Source organism: Bufo gargarizans, chromosome 2 (assembly GCF_014858855.1).
Source record: "Bufo gargarizans isolate SCDJY-AF-19 chromosome 2, ASM1485885v1, whole genome shotgun sequence".
Classification (NCBI taxonomy): Eukaryota; Metazoa; Chordata; class Amphibia; order Anura; family Bufonidae; genus Bufo; species Bufo gargarizans.
Window position 1 is genome coordinate 379,469,887 of NC_058081.1, and position 22,758 is coordinate 379,492,644.

A 22,758-nucleotide genomic window follows, 5' to 3' on the forward strand; every position below is an offset into this window, starting at 1 on the left:
TGAGAAGCAGAGAGGGGCCATATTCTAGACCACACTGAGAAGCAGAGAGGGGCCATATTCTAGACCACACTGAGAAGCAGAGAGAGGGACCGTATTCTAGACCACACTGAGAAGCAGAGAGGGGCCATATTCTAGACTACACTGAGAAGCAGAGAGGGGCCATATTCTAGATCACACTGAGAAGCAGAGAGAGGGACCATATTCTAGACCACACTGAGAAGCAGAGAGGGGCCATATTCTAGACTACACTGAGAAGCAGAGAGGGGCCATATTCTAGATCACACTGAGAAGCAGAGAGGGACCATATTCTAGACCACACTGAGAAGCAGAGAGGGGCCATATTCTAGATCACACAGACGCAGAGAGAGAGGGGCCATATTCTAGACTACACTGAGAAGCAGAGAGAGGGGTCATATTCTAGATTAGATCACACTGAGAAGCATAGAGGGGTCATATTCTAGATCACACTGAGAAGCAGAGAGGGGGCATATTCTAGATCACACTGAGAAGCAGAGAGGGGCCATATTCTAGACCACACTGAGAAGCAGAGAGAGGGGCCATATTCTAGACCACACTGAGAAGCAGAGAGGGGCCATATTATAGACCACACTGAGAAGCAGAGAGGGGCCATATTCTAGACCACACTGAGAAGCAGAGAGGGGCCATATTCTAGACCACACTGAGAAGCAGAGAGGGGCCATATTCTAGATCACACTGAGAAGCAGAGAGGGGCCATATTCTAGACCACACTGAGAAGCAGAGAGAGGGGCCATATTCTAGACCACACTGAGAAGCAGAGAGGGGCCATATTATAGACCACACTGAGAAGCAGAGAGGGGCCATATTCTAGACCACACTGAGAAGCAGAGAGGGGCCATATTCTAGACTACACTGAGAAGCAGAGAGGCCATATTCTAGACCACACTGAGAAGCAGAGAGGGGCCATATTCTAGACCACACTGAGAAGCAGAGAGGGGCCATATTCTAGACTACACTGAGAAGCAGAGAGGCCATATTCTAGACCACACTGAGAAGCAGAGAGGGGCCATATTCTAGATCACACTGAGAAGCAGAGAGAGGGGCCATATTCTAGATCACACTGAGAAGCAGAGAGAGGGGCCATATTCTAGACCACACTGAGAAGCAGAGAGAGGGGCCATATTCTAGACCACACTGAGAAGCAGAGAGAGAGGTCATATTCTAGACCACACTGAGAAGCAGAGAGGGGCCATATTCTAGACCACACTAAGAAGCAGAGAGGGGCCATATTCTAGACCACACTGAGAAGCAGAGAGGGGCCATATTCTAGACCACACTGAGAAGCAGAGAGGGGCCATATTCTAGATCACACTGAGAAGCAGAGAGGGGCCATATTCTAAGATCACATTGAGAAGCAGAGAGGGGCCATATTCTAGATCACACTGAGAAGCAGAGAGGGGCCATATTCTAGATCACACTGAGAAGCAGAGAGAGGGGCCATATTCTAGATCACACTGAGAAGCAGAGAGGGGCCATATTCTAGACCACACTGAGAAGCAGAGAGGGCCATATTCTAGATCACACTGAGAAGCAGAGAGGGGCCATATTCTAGATCACACTGAGAAGCAGAGAGGGGCACATACATGAGGAATATCATATCCCTTATAATAATCAGTGAAGCTTTAAGCCAATCAGGAAAAAACAAACAAAAAGACTTACACGGATCCGATCCAAACTGCCACAGTAATTCTCCCGAAGGCGCTGGCCATTTCTCAGAATCTCAGACCCAGAGACCAACCAAGTGACCCGGGAGCGGAGATCAATTGCTGATGAGGGGAGACCCCCACCTAGGAAAGGGGCCTCATGTGGTGGAATAGAGGTGACCCCAATATGGCAGGATCCTGACCAGCGAGGGTCCAGTCGCTCCACTTTTACCTGCAAGGAATGGAGTCACATGATGAGAAGACGGACGGGGCAGAGCGGTCGCTCTCCTGATGAAGGCCATGCACCATTGATTCCATCTCCATCGGGGGGGGGTCACATACATAATATAACATCTGACCCTGTATGCGGCGATACCTTGGAACGCTTTTACTTATCCAGGCCGTTCGGAGACGGTTTTCTCATCACATATTGTACTTTATGTCAGCGGTAAAACTGAGTCAATAAAAAGCACCTTTATTTATAAAAATAAAATCCTAAATTTACAGAAAATTTGGAAAAATTCATAATTTTCTAAATTAGAATTTCTCTGCTTTTAAGGCAGTTTGTGATACCTCACAGAATACGTATTACGTCACATTCCCCGTACGACTACTTTCACACTAGCGTTTTTCTGGATCCGGCAGGGCTCCGTTACTGATGATACAACCGTCTGTGTCCGTTATAAACGGATCCGGTTGTATTATCTGTAACATGGACAAGACGGATCCGTCATCAACTCCACTGAAAGTCAATGGGGGACGGAACCGTTTTCTATTGTGTCAGTGGAAACAACAGATCCTTCCCCATGACTTGCATTGTGGGTCATGACGGATCCGCTTTGCTCCGCATCCCAGGACGGAAAGAAAACCGCAGCGCGCTGCCCTCCGGACTGAGAATGGGACGCGTTCTGGCAACTCCGTTCTGTTCAGTTACGTTTTGTCCCTATTGGCAGTGAATGGTGACAAAACAGAAGCGTTTCCTCCGGTATCGAGACCCTATGACGGATCTCAATACCGGAAAATATTAACCCTAGTGTGAAAGTCGCCTTAGACGTTAGAAGGCTTCGGATTTTAGAAGCAATTCTTAACATTTTTAAGCAAGTTTCACAAACCGGCTTCTCTAAGGACCAGTTCAGGTCTGAAGCCATCGTGGAAACCCCCCATAAGTGGCCCCAATTTACAAACTACACCCCTCAAGGTATTCAAAACTGATTTCACAAACATTGTTAACCCTTTAGGTGTTCCACAAGAATTTATGGGAAACGGAGATCACATTTCTAAATTTTACTTTTTTGGGTAGATTTTCCATTTTAATACATTTTTTTCCTGTAACACATCAAGGGTTAACAACCAAACAAACCTCAATATTCATTACCCCGATTCTGCCGTTTACAGAAACCCCCCACACAGGGCACAGAAGGGAAGATTTGGCTGGACTGGTTTATAGACACCATGTCCCATTTGAAGCCCCCCGATGCCCCCTACAGTAGAAACAATCAAAAAGTGACCCCATTTTGGAAACTACGGAATGAGATAAAAGCTCCCTCTGTTAACCCTTCAAGCATTGGGCCGCCCCGATGGGAGAGGGAGGGAGCTCCCTCCCTCTGTTAACCCTTTCCATACAGCGGTCCCTATGGACCACAGCATGGAAGCAGTTAACCTCTTCAGGACACATGACGTATTTTGCTGACACTCTGGTAAAAAACGTCTGACATCTGTGCTGCGATGTCAGCCGTTTAACCCTTTCCATACCGCGGTCCGTACGGACCGCTGTATGGAAAAGGTTAATAACAGTCAGGGAGCTCCCTCCCTCTCCTGCAAAGGCATGTGATCCCGTGCCTTTGCAGCCCCCGGACAGGATGGGATCACAGAGGTTGGGAGCCCCCAGACAGCTCCCCTCCTTCCCCTTCCCCGTCTGCGCAGTTGTGGCAGACGGGGAAGGTTCCCATGGCAACAGGACGCCTTCTCACTCATCCTGCTGTCCATGGTTCTGAACAGATCTGTGCTAAAGGCATAGATCTGTTCAGACAAAGTGTAAGTAAAATACAGTACAGTACACTATATAGTGTACTGTACTGTATTATACAGACATCAGACCCACTGGATCTTCAAGAACCAAGTGGGTCTGGGTAAAAAAAAAGTGAAATAAATAAGATTCCCTACACATATTAGGTATCGCGGCGTCCGTAACGACCTTATCTATAAAACGGTCATGTTACTTTACCTGAATGGTAAACGCCATAAAAATAAAAAAAACTATGATGAAATTTAAAATTTTGCCTACTTTACTTCCCAAAAAAAGGTAATAAAAGTTATCAAAAAAAGTCGTATGTATGCCAAAATAGTACCAATCAACCCGTCACCTCATTTCGCAAAAAATGAGACCCTACCTAAGATAATCGCCCAAAAACTGAAAAAAACTATGGCTCTCAGAATATGGAGACACTAAAACTTTATTTTTTTGGTTTTTGTTTCAAAAATGAAATAATTGTGTGTAAAACTTACATAAATAAAAAAAGTATACATATTAGGCATCGCCGCGTCTGTAATAACCTGCTCTATAAAAATACCACATGATCTAACCTGTCAGATGAATGTTAAAAATAACAAAATAAATAAAAACGGTGCCAAAACAGACATTTCTTGTTACCTTGCCTCACAAAAAGTGTAATATAGAGCAACCAAAAATCATATGTACCCTAAACCAGTACCAACAATACTGCCACCCTATCCCGTAGTTTCTAAAATGGGGTCCCTTTTTTGGGGTTTCTACTCTAGGGGGGCATCAGGGGGGCTTCAAATGGGACATGGTGTCAAAAAAACCGGTCCAGCAAAATCTGCCTTCCAAAAACCGTATGGCGCACCTTTCCTTCTGCGCCCTGCCGTGTGCCCGTACCGCGGTTTACAACCACATATGGGGTGTTTCTGTAAACTACAGAATCAGGGCCATAAATTTTGAGTTTTGTTTGGCTGTTAACCCTTGCTTTGTAACTGGAAAAAAATTATTAAAATGGAAAATCTGGCAAAAAAGTGAAATTTTGAAATTGTATCTCTATTTTCCATTAAATCTTGTGGAACACCTAAAGGGTTAACTAAGTTTGTAAAATCAGTTTTGAATACCTTGTTGGGTGTAGTTTCTTAAATGGGGTCACTTTTATGGAGTTTCTACTCTAGGGGTGCATCAAGGGGGCTTCAAATGGGACATGGTGTAAATAAACCAGTCCAGCAAAATCTGGCTTCCAAAAACCATACGGCGCACCTTTCCCTCTACGCCCCGCTGTGCGCCCGTACAGTAGTTTACGGCCACATATGGGGTGTTTCTGCAAACTACAGAATCGGGGCAATAAATATAGCATTTTGTTTGGCTGTTAACCCTTGCTTTGTTACTAGAAAAAATGGATTAAAATGGAAAATTTGCCCCAAAAAATCTAAATTCTGAAATGTTATCACCATTTGCCATTAACTCTTGTGGAACACCTAAAGGGTTAAAGACATTTGTAAAATCAGTTTTGAATACCTTGAGGGGTGTAGTTTATAGAATGGGGTCATTTTTGGGTGGTTTCTATTATGTAAGTCTCACAAAGTGACTTCAGACCTGAACTGGTCCCTAAAAAGTGGGTTTTTGAAAATTTCTGAAACATTTCAAGATTTGCTTCTAAACTTCTAAGCCTTGTAACGTCCCCAAAAATAAAATGTCATTCCCAAATTGATCCAAACATGAAGTAGACGTATGGGGAATGTAAAGTAATAACTATTTTTGTAGGTATTACTATGTATTCTAGAAGTAGAGAAATTAAAACTTGGAAATTTGCAATTTTTAAAAAATGTTGGGCAAATTTGGTATTTTTTTATAAATAAAAAATATATTTTTTTACTTCATTTTACCAGTACAATATGTGACGAAAAAACTCTCTCAGAACGGCCTGGATAAGTCAAAGCGTTTTAGAGTTATCAGTACTTAAAGTGACACTGGTCAGATTTGCAAAAAATGGCCGGGTCCTGAAGGTGAAATAATATTATGTGGAGAGAATCTAAATCGCACCTCCTCATTCCTATACTTCTGATGCAACAACTGTTTGCAATTTGCAGCATTTCTTTTGATACAACATGGCTATACAGCACTAGTATCAATCATTTGCTGTGCAGAGCAGATGATTGTGTGAAGAGCAAATGAGAGGAGAACAGAAGAGGATGTGGATAAGAGATTACATGTGGGGTGTATCGGGAGGTCAGAGATGTACGGGGGGGGGGGCAGGTTGTGATAAGAGGAGAGGAGGAGGTCCTGTGAGGATCGGAGATTACATGTGGGGGTGTATCAGGAGGTCAGAGATGTACAGGGGGGGGGGGGGCAGGTTGTGATAAGAGGAGAGGAGGAGGTCCTGTGAGGATCGGAGATTACATGTGGGGTGTATCAGGAGGTCAGAGATGTACGGGGGGGGCAGGTTGTGATAAGAGGAGAGGAGGAGGTCCTGTGAGGATCGGAGATTACATGTGGGGATGTATCAGGAGGTCAGAGATGTACAGGGGGGGGGGGCAGGTTGTGATAAGAGGAGAAGAGGAGGTCCTGTGAGTATCGGAGATTACATGTGGGGATGTATCAGGAGGTCAGAGATGAACGGGGGGGGGGGGGGGCAGGTTGTGATAAGAGGAGAGGAGGAGGTCCTGTGAGGATCGGAGATTACATGTGGGGGTGTATCAGGAGGTCAGAGATGTGCTGAGGGGACAGGTTGTGATAAGAGGAGAGGAGGAGGTCCTGTGAGGATCGGAGATTACATGTGGGGATGTATCAGGAGGTCAGAGATGTACGGGGGGGGGGGGGGCAGGTTGTGATAAGAGGAGAGGAGGAGGTCCTGTGAGGATCGGAGATTACATGTGGGGGTGTATCAGGAGGTCAGAGATGTGCGGAGGGGACAGGTTGTGATAAGAGGAGAGGAGGAGGTCCTGTGAGGATCGGAGATTACATGAGGGGATATATCGTGAGGTCAGAGATGTGCAGAGGGGACAGGTTGTAGACGGCTTTATATGTAGGTGTGGTATCTTGAAATGAAGTTGCTGGGCAATTGGGAGCCAATGAAGGGATTGGCAGAGGGGAGAGGCAGAGGAGAAACGAGGGAAGAGGTAGAGTAACCGGGCAGCGGAGTTGAGAATAGATGGGAGGGGAGTGAGAGGGCTACACAGGAGGATGTTGCAGTAGTCCAGGTGGGAGATGATGAGGGCATGCAGTAGCACTTTAGGTGAGAAAGGCTCAAATACGAGAGATATCCTTGAACTGAATGCAGCAGGTGGAGGTGAGGGTTTAGCTGTCTGGATTGCAGGACAGGGCAGAATCCAATGTTACCCCCCGGCAGGGCGTCTGTGAGACTGAAAACAGTGTTGTGCTATTAACTGTGATGGACAGGTAGGAGGGCGAGGGACATGGGGGAAAGACAATAAATTCAGTTTTCTCCATGTTGAGTTTAAGGAAGCAAGAGAAGAATGAAGATATTGCTGAAAGACCAGCTGAGATTCTGGAGAGCAGGAGGTGGTATTGGAAGCCATGGGACTCTATGAGCCGTCTCTGGCCCAATGTATAAATGGGGACCGAGGACAGAGCCTTGAGGAGCACCAACAGACAGGGGGCATGATGAAGAGGTGATGCACGAATGTCAAACTTTGAGGGCTCTGTTTGTGAGGTACGAGGAGATCCAGGAGAGGCCCAGGTCTCATACCCAGGGAACAGTGTGTTTGTAGCAGCAAAGAGTGGTTGACGGTGAAAGAGAACAGGTCCAGAAAGAGGAGCACAGAGAAATGTTAAAGGCAGAGGACAGGTCTAGAAAGAGGATATAGTAATGTAGAAGGCAAAAGGCAGATCTGAAAAGAGGATAGAGTAATATAGAAGGCAAAAGACAGGTCTAGAAAAAGTATAGAGTAATGTAAAAGGCAGAGGACAGGTATAGAAAGAGGATAGAGTAAAGTAAAAGGCGGAGGACAGGTCTAGAAGGAGGAGGTGCACAGGAGTAATGTAGAAGGCAGAGGACAGGTCTAGAAGGAGGAGGAGGACAGAGTAATGTAGAAGGCAGAGGACAGGTCTAGAAGGAGGAGGAGGACAGAGTAATGTAGAAGGCAGAGGACAGGTCTAGAAGGAGCAGGACAGAATAATGTAGAAGGCAGAGGACAGGTCTAGAAGGAGGAGCACAGAGTAATGTAGAAGACACAGGACAGGTCCAGGAGAGGGAGGACAGAGTAATGTAGAAGGTAGAGGACAGGTCCAGGAGAAGGAGCACAGAGTAATGTAGAAGACACAGGACAGGTCCAGGAGAGGGAGGACAGAGTAATGTAGAAGGTAGAGGACAGGTCCAGGATAGCGAGGACAGAGTAATGTAGAAGGTAGAGGACAGGTCCAGGAGAAGGAGCACAGAGTAATGTAGAAGGTAGAGGACAGGTCCAGGATAGCGAGGACAGAGTAATGTAGAAGGTAGAGGACAGGTCCAGGAGAGGGAGGAGCACAGAGTAATGTAGAAGGTAGATGACAGGTCCAGGAGAAGGAGCACAGAGTAATGTAGAAGGTAGATGACAGGTCCTGCTCCTCCAATGGTACAATAGTTATCTCACACAATGCTCAAAATGCACAGACACCCAATGTGTCCTCCCCCAAAATCCATATGAGAACCCCAAGGTGTCCTGCCAAAATCCACATGTGCCTGTCTGCTACTCACCTCAAAGACCTCATTGACGAGGAGCTCACTACTGCTGAACACGATGCCGTCACCATAGCCAGCGCTGCGCTCTGCTCGGGTTCCATCACAAAGGACAGACACGTTCTTTCCGCAGATGTTATGGAACCGATGAGAGACACTGGGGACTGGAGCAGAGGAACTCAGTGAGGAGGAGGAGGGAGTGATCGGTAACAAAACAACAAGGCTTCTCCATGCTGATGTCTGGACACAGACAAGGTAGGTTTATGGACCTGAAATGGCCGCATGGAGCTGTGGAGTACCTGTGGCCATGACAGCTCCATGTGACATCTTAGTACCATAACATACATGTGACTGCTCACCAGAGCAGAGATAAGAGACCGCTGCTTACCTGGAGAGGGGGTGGGGAGAGACTTGTCAGTCACATGACTTGCTGATAAGCTGTTGTCTATAAGGCCGCTCCCACCGGTCAGCGACACCTGGACACACTGTCCGTACAGGTCAATCACCGCAAAGATATCTAATGGGCAAAACACAGTCGGCTGCATGAATGAAAGACACCTAGAAGACACACACAGACGGGTAGAGTGCCTACTGCCCCGAAAATCACACAGACGGCTAGAGTGCCTACTGCCCCGAAAATCACACAGACGGGTAGAGTGCCTACTGCCCCGAAAAACACACAGACGGGTAGAGTGCCTACTGCCCCGAAAATCACACAGACGGGTAGAGTGCCTACTGCTCCGAAAAACACACAGACTGGTAGAGTGCCTACTGCCCCGAAAAACACACAGACGGGTAGAGTGCCTACTGCCCCGAAAAACACACAGACGGGTAGAGTGCCTACTACTCCGAAAAACACACAGACTGGTAGAGTGCCTACTACTCCGAAAAACACACAGACGGGTAGAGTGCCTACTGCCCCGAAAATCACACAGACGGGTAGAGTGCCTACTGCTCCGAAAATCACACAGACGGGTAGAGTGCCTACTGCTCCGAAAAACACACAGACGGGTAGAGTGCCTACTGCCCCGAAAATCACACAGACGGGTAGAGTGCCTACTGCCCCGAAAAACACACAGACGGGTAGAGTGCCTACTGCCCCGAAAATCACAGACGGGTAGAGTGCCTACTGCCCCGAAATTTAATCATTACACCCTTGACACATGTATTGGCGTATCTTCCCAATATCTGATTTTCCATGCCGTCTAAGACTGTACAGCGCCTGATTTTCCATGTGTCAATTAGAATATTCAAACTTCACTTTTATGCAATTCATTCATAAACCAGAGGTGAAGATGAAGCCACCATGGTGGCACAGTCAGTGTGTAATCAGTACGGCAGTGTGTACTGGCAGGGTGGGGCTTTTCGGCGTTGGTGGCTGCGCGCTGCCTCCGGCTCTGCTCCGGTCCTCTGTTGCACCCGTATGTATAGCATTCATCTGTGCCCCTGTACTGTACCCCGGCAGGGGATCGGGCAGGGTAAGTTTGAGAGGGCGAGGATGGGCCTTTTAAAATCTTTTCCTATGACATCAGAGGGGGTGACCCTATCGTGCTGACTAACTTACTGTAGGGTAAGGCGGGTGAGCTAGGCGATGCAGAATTGCATTCATCCTCTCTGCGTCCACACCCCAGCGGTGAGGTGCGCTCCCATTCTCTAGTCATTCACCAGTTTCCGTCACTCGCTCCCGGACTTGGATACGACTCACCTTGTCTTCCCCTTCATTGCACAGGACATAGGACTTAGGGGTAAGTGGCGCTTGTACATGTTTACAGCGCATGTCCAATCGCCGATCCTGTGGGACATTCCCTGTCAGTATAGAGTCCGCAAATATCAGAGATAAGGGTCTGGCTATGACATTACCTAATTCCCTTAGGACACGGGGGTGTGTGCCATCTGGTCCTGACGATTTGTCTATTTAAATCTTTTTAGGACGCCACTGTACTTCTTCCTGGGTCAGACAGGGCACTTTTAATGGGGAATTTATTTTTACATTCTGCATGTCTTCTGACAGTTTATTTTCCTCAGTGAATACAGTGGAGAGAAAAATATGTAACAGCTTTGCTTTCTCCTCGTCGCTCTCTGCGACTCCCCCCCTCATTACTCTTTAAAGGGCCGACACCTTCAGATTTATACTATTTACCATTTATATAATTGAACATTTTAGGGTTATTTTTACTCTCTTTGGCAATTAATCTCTAGTTTGGCTGCTTTTATTTTATTTTTTTCATATTCTATTTTTTTCCTTATAGTTTTTCAGTGCTTCCTCGCTCCCCTCCTGTTTTAGTGATTTATATGCTTTCTTTTTGTCATTTATTGCTTTCTTTACAGTTCTATTTATCCACATTGACTTCTTGTTCCTTAACCTATATTCCTATAAGGTATGTACCTCTCAATTCGATTTTAGAAAAATCTCCCATTTTGTAGCAGTATTTTTATTTTTGAGGACTTTGTCTCGGGTAGTTCGGCCTATGGCCGCTCTTAGTTGGCTAAATTTAGCTTTTTTGAAGTTTGGTATTTTTGTTCCTCCCTGTAGAAACGCTCTTCTGAATGATAATTGGAAGGTTATTACTTTCTGGTCACTATTTCCCGGTGTCCCCCAACCTGCACGTCTGTTGTTCTGTCAGGTCTATTGGTTAGTACTAAGTCCAGTATGGCCGTCCCTCTAGTCGGGTCCTGAACCAGTTAGGAGAGGTCATTGTCTTTGGCTGCTGCCATCTCAAACAAGCTGATCGGCGGGGGTCCCCGGTGTCGGACCCCCGCCAATCAGATGCAGATGATCTATCCAGAGGATAGGTCATCAGTTTAAAATAACTGCAGACCCCCTTAAACTCTTCCTTCTCCTTTCCTTTCAGTGCTCGTCCTCCCACTCTCGCCGCACCCCCATCCGAGGCGACAGATTGAATCTTACACCTGCTATTTTTCATTTCATATGATTTCCACAGCGTACAATAATAAACTATTTATACTCTTCATATGGCCGTCTTTGTAACGCATTATATAATTGTGATTCCTCGGGTAAGGCTACTTTCACACTGCGTTGTTATTTTCCAGTATTGAAATCCGGCAGAGAATCTCAATACCTGAAGAAAAAACATTTCCATTAAGTCCTCACACATTCTGAATGGAAAGAGATCCGTTCAGGAGGCATCAGGATGTCTTCCGTTCCAGCAGCATGCCCTGCCCGACCCCCTGAAGACGCCGGAGTGCCTGGTAAGACATGCCGGAGGCAGAGTTTGAGAGCTTTTTTTTAGCACAGTACAGGGGCACAGATGAATGGTATACATAAGGGAGCGACAGAGGACAGGAACAAGTGACCACAGCAGGAGAAGAGCCAGAGGCAGCGAGCAGCCGCCAACGCTGAAAGGCGCTATGCTCGCAGTACACACTGCCGTAATCATTGTGATTAGACAGCACGGCTCCCTCCTCTCCTGAGAGCACACAGCACGGCTCCCTCCTCTCCTGAGAGCACACAGCACGGCTCCCTCCTCTCCTGAGAGCACACAGCACGGCTCCCTCCTCTCCTGAGAGCACACAGCACGGCTCCCTCCTCTCCTGAGAGCACACAGCACGGCTCCCTCCTCTCCTGAGAGCACACAGCACGGCTCCCTCCTCTCCTGAGAGCACACAGCACGGCTCCCTCCTCTCCTGAGTACACACAGCACGGCTCCCTCCTCTCCTGAGAGCACACAGCACAGCTCTCTCCTGAGAGCACACAGCACAGCTCCCTCCTCTCCTGAGAGCACACAGCACAGCTCCCTCCTCTCCTGAGAGCACACAGCACAGCTCCCTCCTCTCCTGAGATCACACAGCACTGCTCCCTCCTCTCCTGAGAGCACACAGCACAGCTCCCTCCTCTCCTGAGAGCACACAGCACAGCTCCCTCCTCTCCTGAGAGCACACAGCACAGCTCCCTCCTCAGAACACACAGCACATCTCCCTCCTGAGTACACACAGCACAGCTCTCTCCTGAGTACACACAGCACAGCTCCCTCCTCTCCTGAGTACACACAGCACAGCTCCCTCCTCTCCTGAGAACACACAGCACAGCTCCCTCCTCTCCTGAGTACACACAGCACAGCTCCCTCCTCTCCTGAGTTCACACAGCACAGCTCCCTCCTCTCCTGAGTACACACAGCACAGCTCCCTCCTCTCCTGAGTACACACAGCACAGCTCCCTCCTCTCCTGAGTACACACAGCACAGCTCCCTCCTCTCCTGAGTACACACAGCACAGCTCCCTCCTCTCCTGAGTACACACAGCACAGCTCCCTCCTCTCCTGAGTACACACAGCACCGCTCTCTCCTCTCCTGAGAGCACACAGCACAGCTCCCTCTTCTCCTGAGAGCACACAGCACAGCTCCCTCCTGAGTACACACAGCACAGCTCTCTCCTGAGTACACACAGCACAGCTCCCTCCTCTCCTGAGTACACACAGCACAGCTCCCTCCTCTCCTGAGTACACACAGCACAGCTCCCTCCTCTCCTGAGTACACACAGCACAGCTCCCTCCTCTCCTGAGTACACACAACACAGCTCCCTCCTCTCCTGAGTACACACAGCACAGCTCCCTCCTCTCCTGAGAGCACACAGCACAGCTCCCTCTTCTCCTGAGTACACACAGCACGGCTCCCTCCTCTCCTGAGAGCACACAGCACAGCTCCCTCCTCTCCTCAGAACACACAGCACGGCTCCCTCCTCTCCTGAGTACACACAGCACCGCTCCCTCCTCTCCTGAGAGCACACAGCACAGCTCCCTCCTCTCCTGAGTACACACAGCACAGCTCCCTCCTCTCCTGAGAGCACACAGCACAGCTCCCTCCTCTCCTGAGAGCACACAGCACAGCTCCCTCCTCTCCTGAGAGCACACAGCACAGCTCCCTCCTCTCCTAAGTACACACAGCACAGCTCCCTCCTCTCCTGAGTACACACAGCACAGCTCCCTCCTCTCCTGAGAGCACACAGCACAGCTCCCTCCTCTCCTGAGAGCACACAGCACAGCTCCCTCCTCTCCTGAGTACACACAGCACAGCTCCCTCCTCTCCTGAGTACACACAGCACAGCTCCCTCCTCTCCTGAGTACACACAGCACAGCTCCCTCCTCTCCTGAGTACACACAGCACAGCTCCCTCCTCTCCACAGAGGAGACACGTGGCTCACCTCTTCCGGATGGCAGTCCTGTACAGGCGACACCTTGGTCTTCACCATTGATGTAATAGTGTAAATCACCTCGCGTAGTCTTCATCATGCCAATCCTTGAACCAGAACCCAGAGAATCCAGATCACAGCCATAGTTGTTCCTCAAGGTGTTCCCATCTTGCATGATGGCAGTTCCACTGACAGAAGAGAGGAAATCCATGTTATATTTATTCTGGAGGGGCGCCCCTAACCAATGGGCAGGGTAGAATACCTGCAGCCACTCATGATGTCAGAGGGTCCCTATACACGGAACCGCGGGGGTCTGCATTATTTACCTCAGCATCCAGGTGTCATAGTCAATGTCAGTCATCGTGTTGGGAAACTCCAGGTCCTCTGGGCGGATTGCTGTGACTCCTGTGAACGTGCCAGATGTCAGAGGAAAGGAACATGAAACCCTAGGGCAATAAGGGGGGGATGTGCGGGGCCATCAGCTAATAGTGGTGGGAAGGTGTCAGGCTAGAAGAGGTGAGGCAGCACCCAACCCTCTGCCTCACTGACTAGTCCTCACCTGCCTCTATGGATCCTGACCAGCGGTCCACCATCTTCTGAATAGCAATCTCAAATAGCTCCCCGTCCTTTAGAGGCCTGGTTAAGAAGAAGGAAAAGTCATGAGAGGAGAACAAGGAGACCACCAAGACAAAAGGCCCCCAGCACTGCTCACCGGTTAGACATGACGATGGCATCATTGAATTCACTGCGCGAGTTGTTCCTCAGGGCGGTGCGCCCACCGTTAGTAATGAGGGCGTTACTGCCATGCAGGTGATGGAAGCGCAGGTCAGACAGAGACTGCTGAGTGCAGGGGGTCCCAGGAGTGAGCGCCAGAACCTCATCTTCTTCCCCGGGCAGAGGAACTGTGTCTTTGGGGAGAAAGAGATGGAGTAAATGCCCCTACAGAACCCCCAAAGCAATCCCTTCCAGGTCCACGAAATATCTTCTGGCCAAATCCCAGCATAGTCAGACCGACAGGTGGTAAAATCAGCCCCGTGCGGGGGTATGTAAGGTGTGGTGGGGGATCCCAGGCACCCTTACCGGCTTCATCAACAATGGTGGCCTGTGCTGCTTGACCATATAAATCCACCACAGCGAACACATTAGGTGGCACGTTCCATGCGGCCACACCCTGAGCTACTCCATTAACAAAGAAGTTGAGAGTGCCATCTTCTCTCCGCACCACTCCCACAGTGTCCCCTGCCTGGAAGAGAAGAGCAGAGATCAGCAGGCACGCCAGCATGGCGGAGAGAGTCCGCGGCCTATCAGTATCCACACACATCTGACCTTCAGCCGGTCCAGGTTGTGCCCGTACTCGTCCAGGATGGTGGTGCCATTGTGCATGACTCCATTGCCTGTCATCATCCAGGTTCCTGCAGGAGAAGCAGAGACTTCAGAGCGGCACAGAAGCCGGCCCTGCTCACCAGACCCTGTGAGGCAACTTACCTGAGCGCAGATTGGTCATGGTGGACGGCAGTTGTAGATACGCTGGGTTATGGGTGGTGACCCCAATCTCAATCGATCCTGCCCACTTATCCACCATTTTGTCTATCCGCACCTGGAAGACCTCATTGTTATGGAGCGGCCGGTTACTGAGAACCACGCCATGGTTGAAGTCATCAGTGGCGCTGGAAGGAGAAGAAAACAAAGACACGAGTGGAAACGTGCAGCGAGGTGACAGCGCCCCGTCAGTGTGAAGATGGTGCATGTACTTACTGCGGCCGGAGGGCAGTGCGCCCCCCACTGGTGATTGAAGCTTTCTGGCCACAGTTAGTATGAAACAGAAGCTGCCCAGGGTCGGGGGTCTGAGAATTCTGGCGTCCTGCGTCCGGTGAGCGGGCCCTCAGAATGGCGTTATTCCTCCGCAGCCGATCGGCATGATTGTGGTTGTGAACGATCGTCACCTTGACGGCCATCCCGTAGAGGTCAACGACCCCGTACACTACTGGTGGGGTCTGACACGAGGCCACGCCTGGGAAAGAAGCAGATTTTCAAGCAAGGGGACCCTGAACACCCCCCAAAATGTTATCACATGGTGCTGCTGCCAAGGTCAGACTGCCCCATCCCCCCATGTCCTGGACATTCAGCGCCCACGGCCTAGCTGCCCTTTGCCTCCAGTTAGGAAGATAGTTTGGAAAAAGATGCAGCACTGCAGTAAAGTGAGGCAGAAGAGGTGGAGAAGCCGATGGCACGCACCCTACTGGCCAGTGTGGGAACTGCATCACCAACAAACCTCTAAAAAGTAAGGGGAGTCTGGTGTCTCTCTATAACCCCCCCCCCCCATGTGTCCAGCCTGTGCTCACATTCCCCTAGCACAATCCCAACCAGTTCTCCCACCACAGGGCTACCCCTGGCCATGACGCATTAATAAAGCACATCTATGAGATATGTCCCCCTCACCTTGGTCCATGCCATTGATGTAGAAGTGGAGGGCTCCACTGGATTTCCTGGTCAGCCCAATGTGGTCCCCCTCCTGCGTAACAGAAGAGCAACATATACAGGGTGAACTGCCTGCAACTACACAAGAGACCCCCGCTCCCCTGGTGCAGTGATTGGAGACCCCCGCACACAGTGTCCACAGCAGCCCAGGTGGGAGCAGGAGACTAACTAGACGGGAAACACCTGTATGCGGACCACCGCTGGTCATTAACACATATGGACCACCAGTAGCCAGGACACTGACCTGTAACTCGTCCAGGCTGAACTCACAGTATTCCCTCCGCGTCCCCTTCCCATTGGTCAGAATCCCACAGCCGCTCATCATGATGGTTCCTAGAGATCGGAGAGGATGTCAGAAAAACAGAGCAGCGGCGCCCCCAGAACATAGAGGACAGGCAGAGTATACAGAGTGTACTGGAGAGGTCACATGATACTAGACAGCCCCCCCCCCCAGTACATAGAGGACAGGCAGAGTATACAGAGTGTACTGGAGAGGTCACATGATACTAGACAGCCCCCCCCAGTACATAGAGGACAGGCCGTGTATACAGAGTGTACTGGAGAGGTCACATGATACTAGACAGCCCCCCCCAGTACATAGAGGACAGGCAGAGTATACAGAGTGTACTGGAGAGGTCACATGATACTAGACAGCCCCCCCCAGTACATAGAGGACAGGCAGAGTATACAGAGTGTACTGGAGAGGTCACATGATACTAGACAGCCCCCCCCCAGTACATAGAGGACAGGCAGAGTATACAGAGTGTACTGGAGAGGTCACATGATACTAGACAGCCCCCCCCCAGTACATAGAGGACAGGCAGAGTATACAGAGTGTACTGGAGAGGTCACATGATACTAGAGAGCCCCCCCCCCAGTACATAGAGGACAGGCAGAGTATACAGAGTGTACTGGAGAGGTCACATGATACTAGACAGCCCCCCCCAGAACATAGAGGACAGGCAGTGTATACAGAGTGTACTGGAGAGGTCACATGATACTAGACAGCCCCCCCCAGAACACTAGAGGACAGGCAGTGTATACAGAGTGTACTGGAGAGGTCACATGATACTAGACAGCCCCCCCCCAGAACATAGAGGACAGGCAGTGTATACAGAGTGTACTGGAGAGGTCACATGATACTAGACAGCCCCCCCCAGAACATAGAGGACAGGCAGTGTATACAGAGTGTACTGGAGAGGTCACATGATACTAGACAGCCCCCCCCAGAACATAGAGGACAGGCAGAGTATACCGAGTGTACTGGAGAGGTCACATGATACTAGACAGCCCCCCCCAGTACATAGAGGACAGGCCGTGTATACAGAGTGTACTGGAGAGGTCACATGATACTAGACAGCCCCCCCCAGTACATAGAGGACAGGCAGAGTATACAGAGTGTACTGGAGAGGTCACATGATACTAGACAGCCCCCCCCAGTACATAGAGGACAGGCAGAGTATACAGAGTGTACTGGAGAGGTCACATGATACTAGAGAGCCCCCCCCCCCAGTACATAGAGGACAGGCAGAGTATACAGAGTGTACTGGAGAGGTCACATGATACTAGACAGCCCCCCCCAGAACATAGAGGACAGGCAGTGTATACAGAGTGTACTGGAGAGGTCACATGATACTAGACAGCCCCCCCCAGAACATAGAGGACAGGCAGTGTATACAGAGTGTACTGGAGAGGTCACATGATACTAGACAGCCCCCCCCCAGAACATAGAGGACAGGCAGTGTATACAGAGTGTACTGGAGAGGTCACATGATACTAGACAGCCCCCCCCAGAACATAGAGGACAGGCAGTGTATACAGAGTGTACTGGAGAGGTCACATGATACTAGACAGCCCCCCCCAGACCATAGCGGACAGGCCGCGTATACCGATGGTACTGGAGAGGTCACATGATACTAGACAGCCCCCCCCCCCCCACAATATAGAGGACAGGCAGAGTATACAGAGTGTACCGGAGAGGTCACATGATACTAGACAGCCCCCCCCCCACAATATAGAGGACTGGCAGAGTATACAGAGTGTACTGGAGAGGTCACATGATACTAGACAGCCCCCCCAGTACAGTACATAGAGGACAGGCAGAGTATGTAGAGTGTACTGGAGATTGAGGAGAGGTCACATGATACTAGACATCCCCCCCCCCCCCCCCACCCTCATTACATAGAGAGGACAGGCAGTGTATACAAAGTGCACTGGAGATGGAGAGGTCACATGATCCCACCTGGTCCTCTGTGGCTCTTACCTGAGCGCAGGTTGGTCATGGTGGCCGGGTACTCCAGGCTGTTGGGGTTGTGGGTGGTCACCCCAATCTCTATGGAGCCAGACCATTTATCCACCAGCTTATCAATGCGGATCTGCAGAGAAGAAAGATTAGGATTAGGCAATGCCATGAGAGGCAGTGAGAAGACCTCTCCGGCCCCACCACCCTCACCTCAAACATCTCACTGTCCTTCAGGGGCCGGTTGGTCATCACAACGCCGTTATTGAACTCATCCAGCGGTCTTCGTCTCTCCGCTGTCTTGTTGCCATTGCTGAGTTTAATGAGCGTGCCGCACTTCTCATGGAACAGCAGAGCGTCGTTAGATGTAGGGGGAGAGTGCTCGGCCGCAGGTGGAGGAGACCCCAGACTCACACTCAGGAGACTTCCATGATACGCCGAGAGGATGGCATTACTGACGACGGCCGAGAGTTCTGTGCTTGGGAACCCTGAAGATGAAGAGAAAGATAAGCCCGAGTCCATCATCATCAGCCGCCATCCATCAGTCATCCATCAGCCACCAGTCATCCATCAGCCACCAGTCATCCCTCAGCCACCAGTCATCCATCAGCCACCAGTCATCCATCAGCCCAGTCATCCATCCGCCAGTCATCCATCCGCCAGTCATCCATCCGCCAGTCATCCATCCGCCAGTCATCCATCCGCCAGTCATCCATCCGCCAGTCATCCATCCGCCAGTCATCCATCCGCCAGTCATCCATCCGCCAGTCATCCATCCGCCAGTCATCCATCCGCCAGTCATCCATCCGCCAGTCATCCATCCGCCAGTCATCCATCCGCCAGTCATCCATCCGCCAGTCATCCATCCGCCAGTCATCCATCCGCCAGTCATCCATCCGCCAGTCATCCATCCGCCAGTCATCCATCCGCCAGTCTTGCCTCGGCCGCCATCCATCCGCCAGTCATCCCTCGGCCGCCAACCATCCGCCAGTCATCCCTCGGCCGCCATCCCTCAGCCGCCATCCATCCGCCAGTCATCCCTCAGCCGCCATCCATCCATCAGTCATCCATCAGCCAATCATCCCTCAGCCGCCATCCATCCATCAGCCACATCCATCCGCCAGTCATCCCTCAGCCGCCATCCATCCGCCAGTCATCCCTCAGCCGTCATCCCTCAGCCGCCAGTCATCCCTCTGCCGCCATCCATCCGCCAGTCATCCCTCAGCCGCCATCCCATCCGCCAGTCATCCCTCAGCCGCCATCCCATCCGCCAGTCATCCCTCAGCCGCCATCCATCCGCCAGTCATCCCTCAGCCGCCATCCATCCGCCAGTCATCCCTCAGCCGCCATCCATCCGCCAGTCATCTATCCGCCAGTCATCCCCCAGTCATCCATCAGCCACCAGTCATCCCCCAGTCATCCATCAGCCACCAGTCATCCCCCAGTCATCCATCAGCCACCAGTCATCCCCCAGTCATCCATCAGCCACCAGTCATCCCTCAGCCGCCATCCATCCGCCAGTCATCCCTCAGCCGCCAGTCATCCCCCAGTCATCCCTCAGCCGCCATCCATCCGCCAGTCATCCCTCAGCCGCCATCCATCCGCCACCAGTCATCCCTCAGCCGCCATCCATCCGCCACCAGTCATCCCTCAGCCGCCATCCATCCGCCACCAGTCATCCCTCAGCCGCCATCCATCCGCCACCAGTCATCCCTCAGCCGCCATCCATCCGCCACCAGTCATCCCTCAGCCGCCATCCATCCGCCACCAGTCATCCCTCAGCCGCCATCCATCCGCCACCAGTCATCCCTCAGCCGCCATCCATCCGCCACCAGTCATCCCTCAGCCGCCATCCATCCGCCACCAGTCATCCCTCAGCCGCCATCCATCCGCCACCAGTCATCCCTCAGCCGCCATCCATCCGCCACCAGTCATCCCTCAGCCGCCATCCATCCGCCACCAGTCATCCCTCAGCCGCCATCCATCCGCCACCAGTCATCCCTCAGCCGCCATCCATCCGCCACCAGTCATCCCTCAGCCGCCATCCATCCGCCACCAGTCATCCCTCAGCCGCCATCCATCCGCCACCAGTCATCCCTCAGCCGCCATCCATCCGCCACCAGTCATCCCTCAGCCGCCATCCATCCGCCACCAGTCATCCCTCAGCCGCCATCCATCCGCCACCAGTCATCCCTCAGCCGCCATCCATCCGCCACCAGTCATCCCTCAGCCGCCATCCATCCGCCACCAGTCATCCCTCAGCCGCCATCCATCCGCCACCAGTCATCCCTCAGCCGCCATCCATCCGCCACCAGTCATCCCTCAGCCGCCATCCATCCGCCACCAGTCATCCCTCAGCCGCCATCCATCCGCCACCAGTCATCCCTCAGCCGCCATCCATCCGCCACCAGTCATCCCTCAGCCGCCATCCATCCGCCACCAGTCATCCCTCAGCCGCCATCCATCCGCCACCAGTCATCCCTCAGCCGCCATCCATCCGCCACCAGTCATCCCTCAGCCGCCATCCATCCGCCACCAGTCATCCCTCAGCCGCCATCCATCCGCCACCAGTCATCCCTCAGCCGCCATCCATCCGCCACCAGTCATCCCTCAGCCGCCATCCATCCGCCACCAGTCATCCCTCAGCCGCCATCCATCCGCCACCAGTCATCCCTCAGCCGCCATCCATCCGCCACCAGTCATCCCTCAGCCGCCATCCATCCGCCACCAGTCATCCCTCAGCCGCCATCCATCCGCCACCAGTCATCCCTCAGCCGCCATCCATCCGCCACCAGTCATCCCTCAGCCGCCATCCATCCGCCAGTCATCCCTCAGCCGCCATCCATCCACCAGTCATCCCTCAGCAGACATCCATCCGCCAGTCATCCCTCAGCAGCCATCCATCCGCCAGTCATCCCTCAGCCGCCATCCATCCGCCAGTCATCCCTCAGCAGCCATGCATCCTCCAGTCATCCCTCAGCAGCCATGCATCTGCCAGTCATCCCTCGGCCGCCATCCACCATCATCCAGCACATTCACTTTCATCAATCATCACCCTCACCATCCTCTGAGATGATTACTACTTACCAGTGTCTGCGTCCAGGCTGCTGGGAAACTTATCTGGGCGCGGCTGTGCAGTGGAGAGCAGAGGACCTGCAGGAGGCAGCAGAGAGCAGGCAGTGGTATTACACAGGGTGGTGGCTTGTGAGATAAGGTGGGCTCTGAGGTGGTTATCGGGAGCAGACCCTCAAACCGATACGTACAGTAATAAGGCGGTACTGTCTGTATAATCTGTGCGAGTGTCCCTCCAGACCCCGCTGTCCTCACCCAGACAAGGATCTGTACAGTATGTGCAGGGTCATTAGTAATGGCCGTCTGTATACAGAGTAGTATGTGCAGGGTCATTAGTAATGGTCGTCTGTATACAGAGTAGTATGTGCAGGGTCATTAGTAATGGTCGTCTGTATACAGAGTAGTATGTGCAGGGTCATTTATGGTCGTCTGTATACAGAGTAGTATGTGCAGGGTCATTAGTAATGGTCGTCTGTATACAGAGTAGTATGTGCAGGGTCATTAGTAATGGTCGTCTGTATACAGAGTAGTATGTGCAGGGTCATTAGTAATGGCCGTCTGTATACAGAGTAGTATGTGCAGGGTCATTAGTAATGGCCTGTCTGTATACAGAGTAGTATGTGCAGGGTCATTAGTAATGGCCGTCTGTATACAGAGTAGTATGTGCAGGGTCATTAGTAATGGCTGTCTGTATACAGAGTAGTATGTGCAGGGTCATTAGTAATGGCCGTCTGTATACAGAGTAGTATGTGCAGGGTCATTAGTAATGGCCGTCTGTATACAGAGTAGTATGTGCAGGGTCATTAGTAATGGCTGTCTGTATACAGAGTAGTATGTGCAGAGTCATTAGTAATGGCCGTCTGTATACAGAGTAGTATGTGCAGGGTCATTAGTAATGGCCGTCTGTATACAGAGTAGTATGTGCAGGGTCATTAGTAATGGCTGTCTGTACACAGAGTAGTATGTGCAGGGTCATTAGTAATGGCCGTCTGTATACAGAGTAGTATGTGCAGGGTCATTAGTAATGGCTGTCTGTATACAGAGTAGTATGTGCAGAGTCATTAGTAATGGCCGTCTGTATACAGAGTAGTATGTGCAGGGTCATTAGTAATGGCTGTCTGTATACAGAGTAGTATGTGCAGGGTCATTAGTAATGGCCGTCTGTATACAGAGTAGTATGTGCAGGGTCATTAGTAATGGCTGTCTGTATACAGAGTAGTATGTGCAGGGTCATTAGTAACGGCCGTCTGTACACAGAGTAGTATGTGCAGGGTGAACGGGGCAGGGTCCTGCGTCCTCACCTGTATCTAGATCCTCCACGTCTTCCTCCTCTTCGTCAGGGGCCTGACATGATAGAACGGAGATCTGGGTGCACTTTCCATACAGATCGACCACTGCCCAGACCCCAGGGGGAATCCCTGCAGCAGCAGACCCACAGTCTCTGCCGTTCACCCACAGATGTAAG

The 22,758-nt window shown here is 51.2% G+C and overlaps 1 protein-coding gene across 1 annotated transcript in view; it reads right to left on the minus strand.

The window, feature by feature from the left end:
- NEURL4 (neuralized E3 ubiquitin protein ligase 4) overlaps positions 1-22,758 on the minus strand; it is a 66,381-nt gene that overhangs the window by 22,407 nt on the left and 21,216 nt on the right. The window contains 17 exon segments of the mRNA XM_044280767.1: positions 1,699-1,914; positions 8,378-8,523; positions 8,748-8,876; positions 13,517-13,692; positions 13,831-13,909; positions 14,064-14,140; positions 14,217-14,412; positions 14,585-14,747; positions 14,831-14,916; positions 14,990-15,171; positions 15,260-15,515; positions 15,944-16,016; positions 16,227-16,315; positions 18,246-18,357; positions 18,435-18,709; positions 21,309-21,374; positions 22,595-22,757. Coding sequence (XP_044136702.1) covers positions 1,699-1,914; positions 8,378-8,523; positions 8,748-8,876; positions 13,517-13,692; positions 13,831-13,909; positions 14,064-14,140; positions 14,217-14,412; positions 14,585-14,747; positions 14,831-14,916; positions 14,990-15,171; positions 15,260-15,515; positions 15,944-16,016; positions 16,227-16,315; positions 18,246-18,357; positions 18,435-18,709; positions 21,309-21,374; positions 22,595-22,757 — 2,484 coding nt within the window.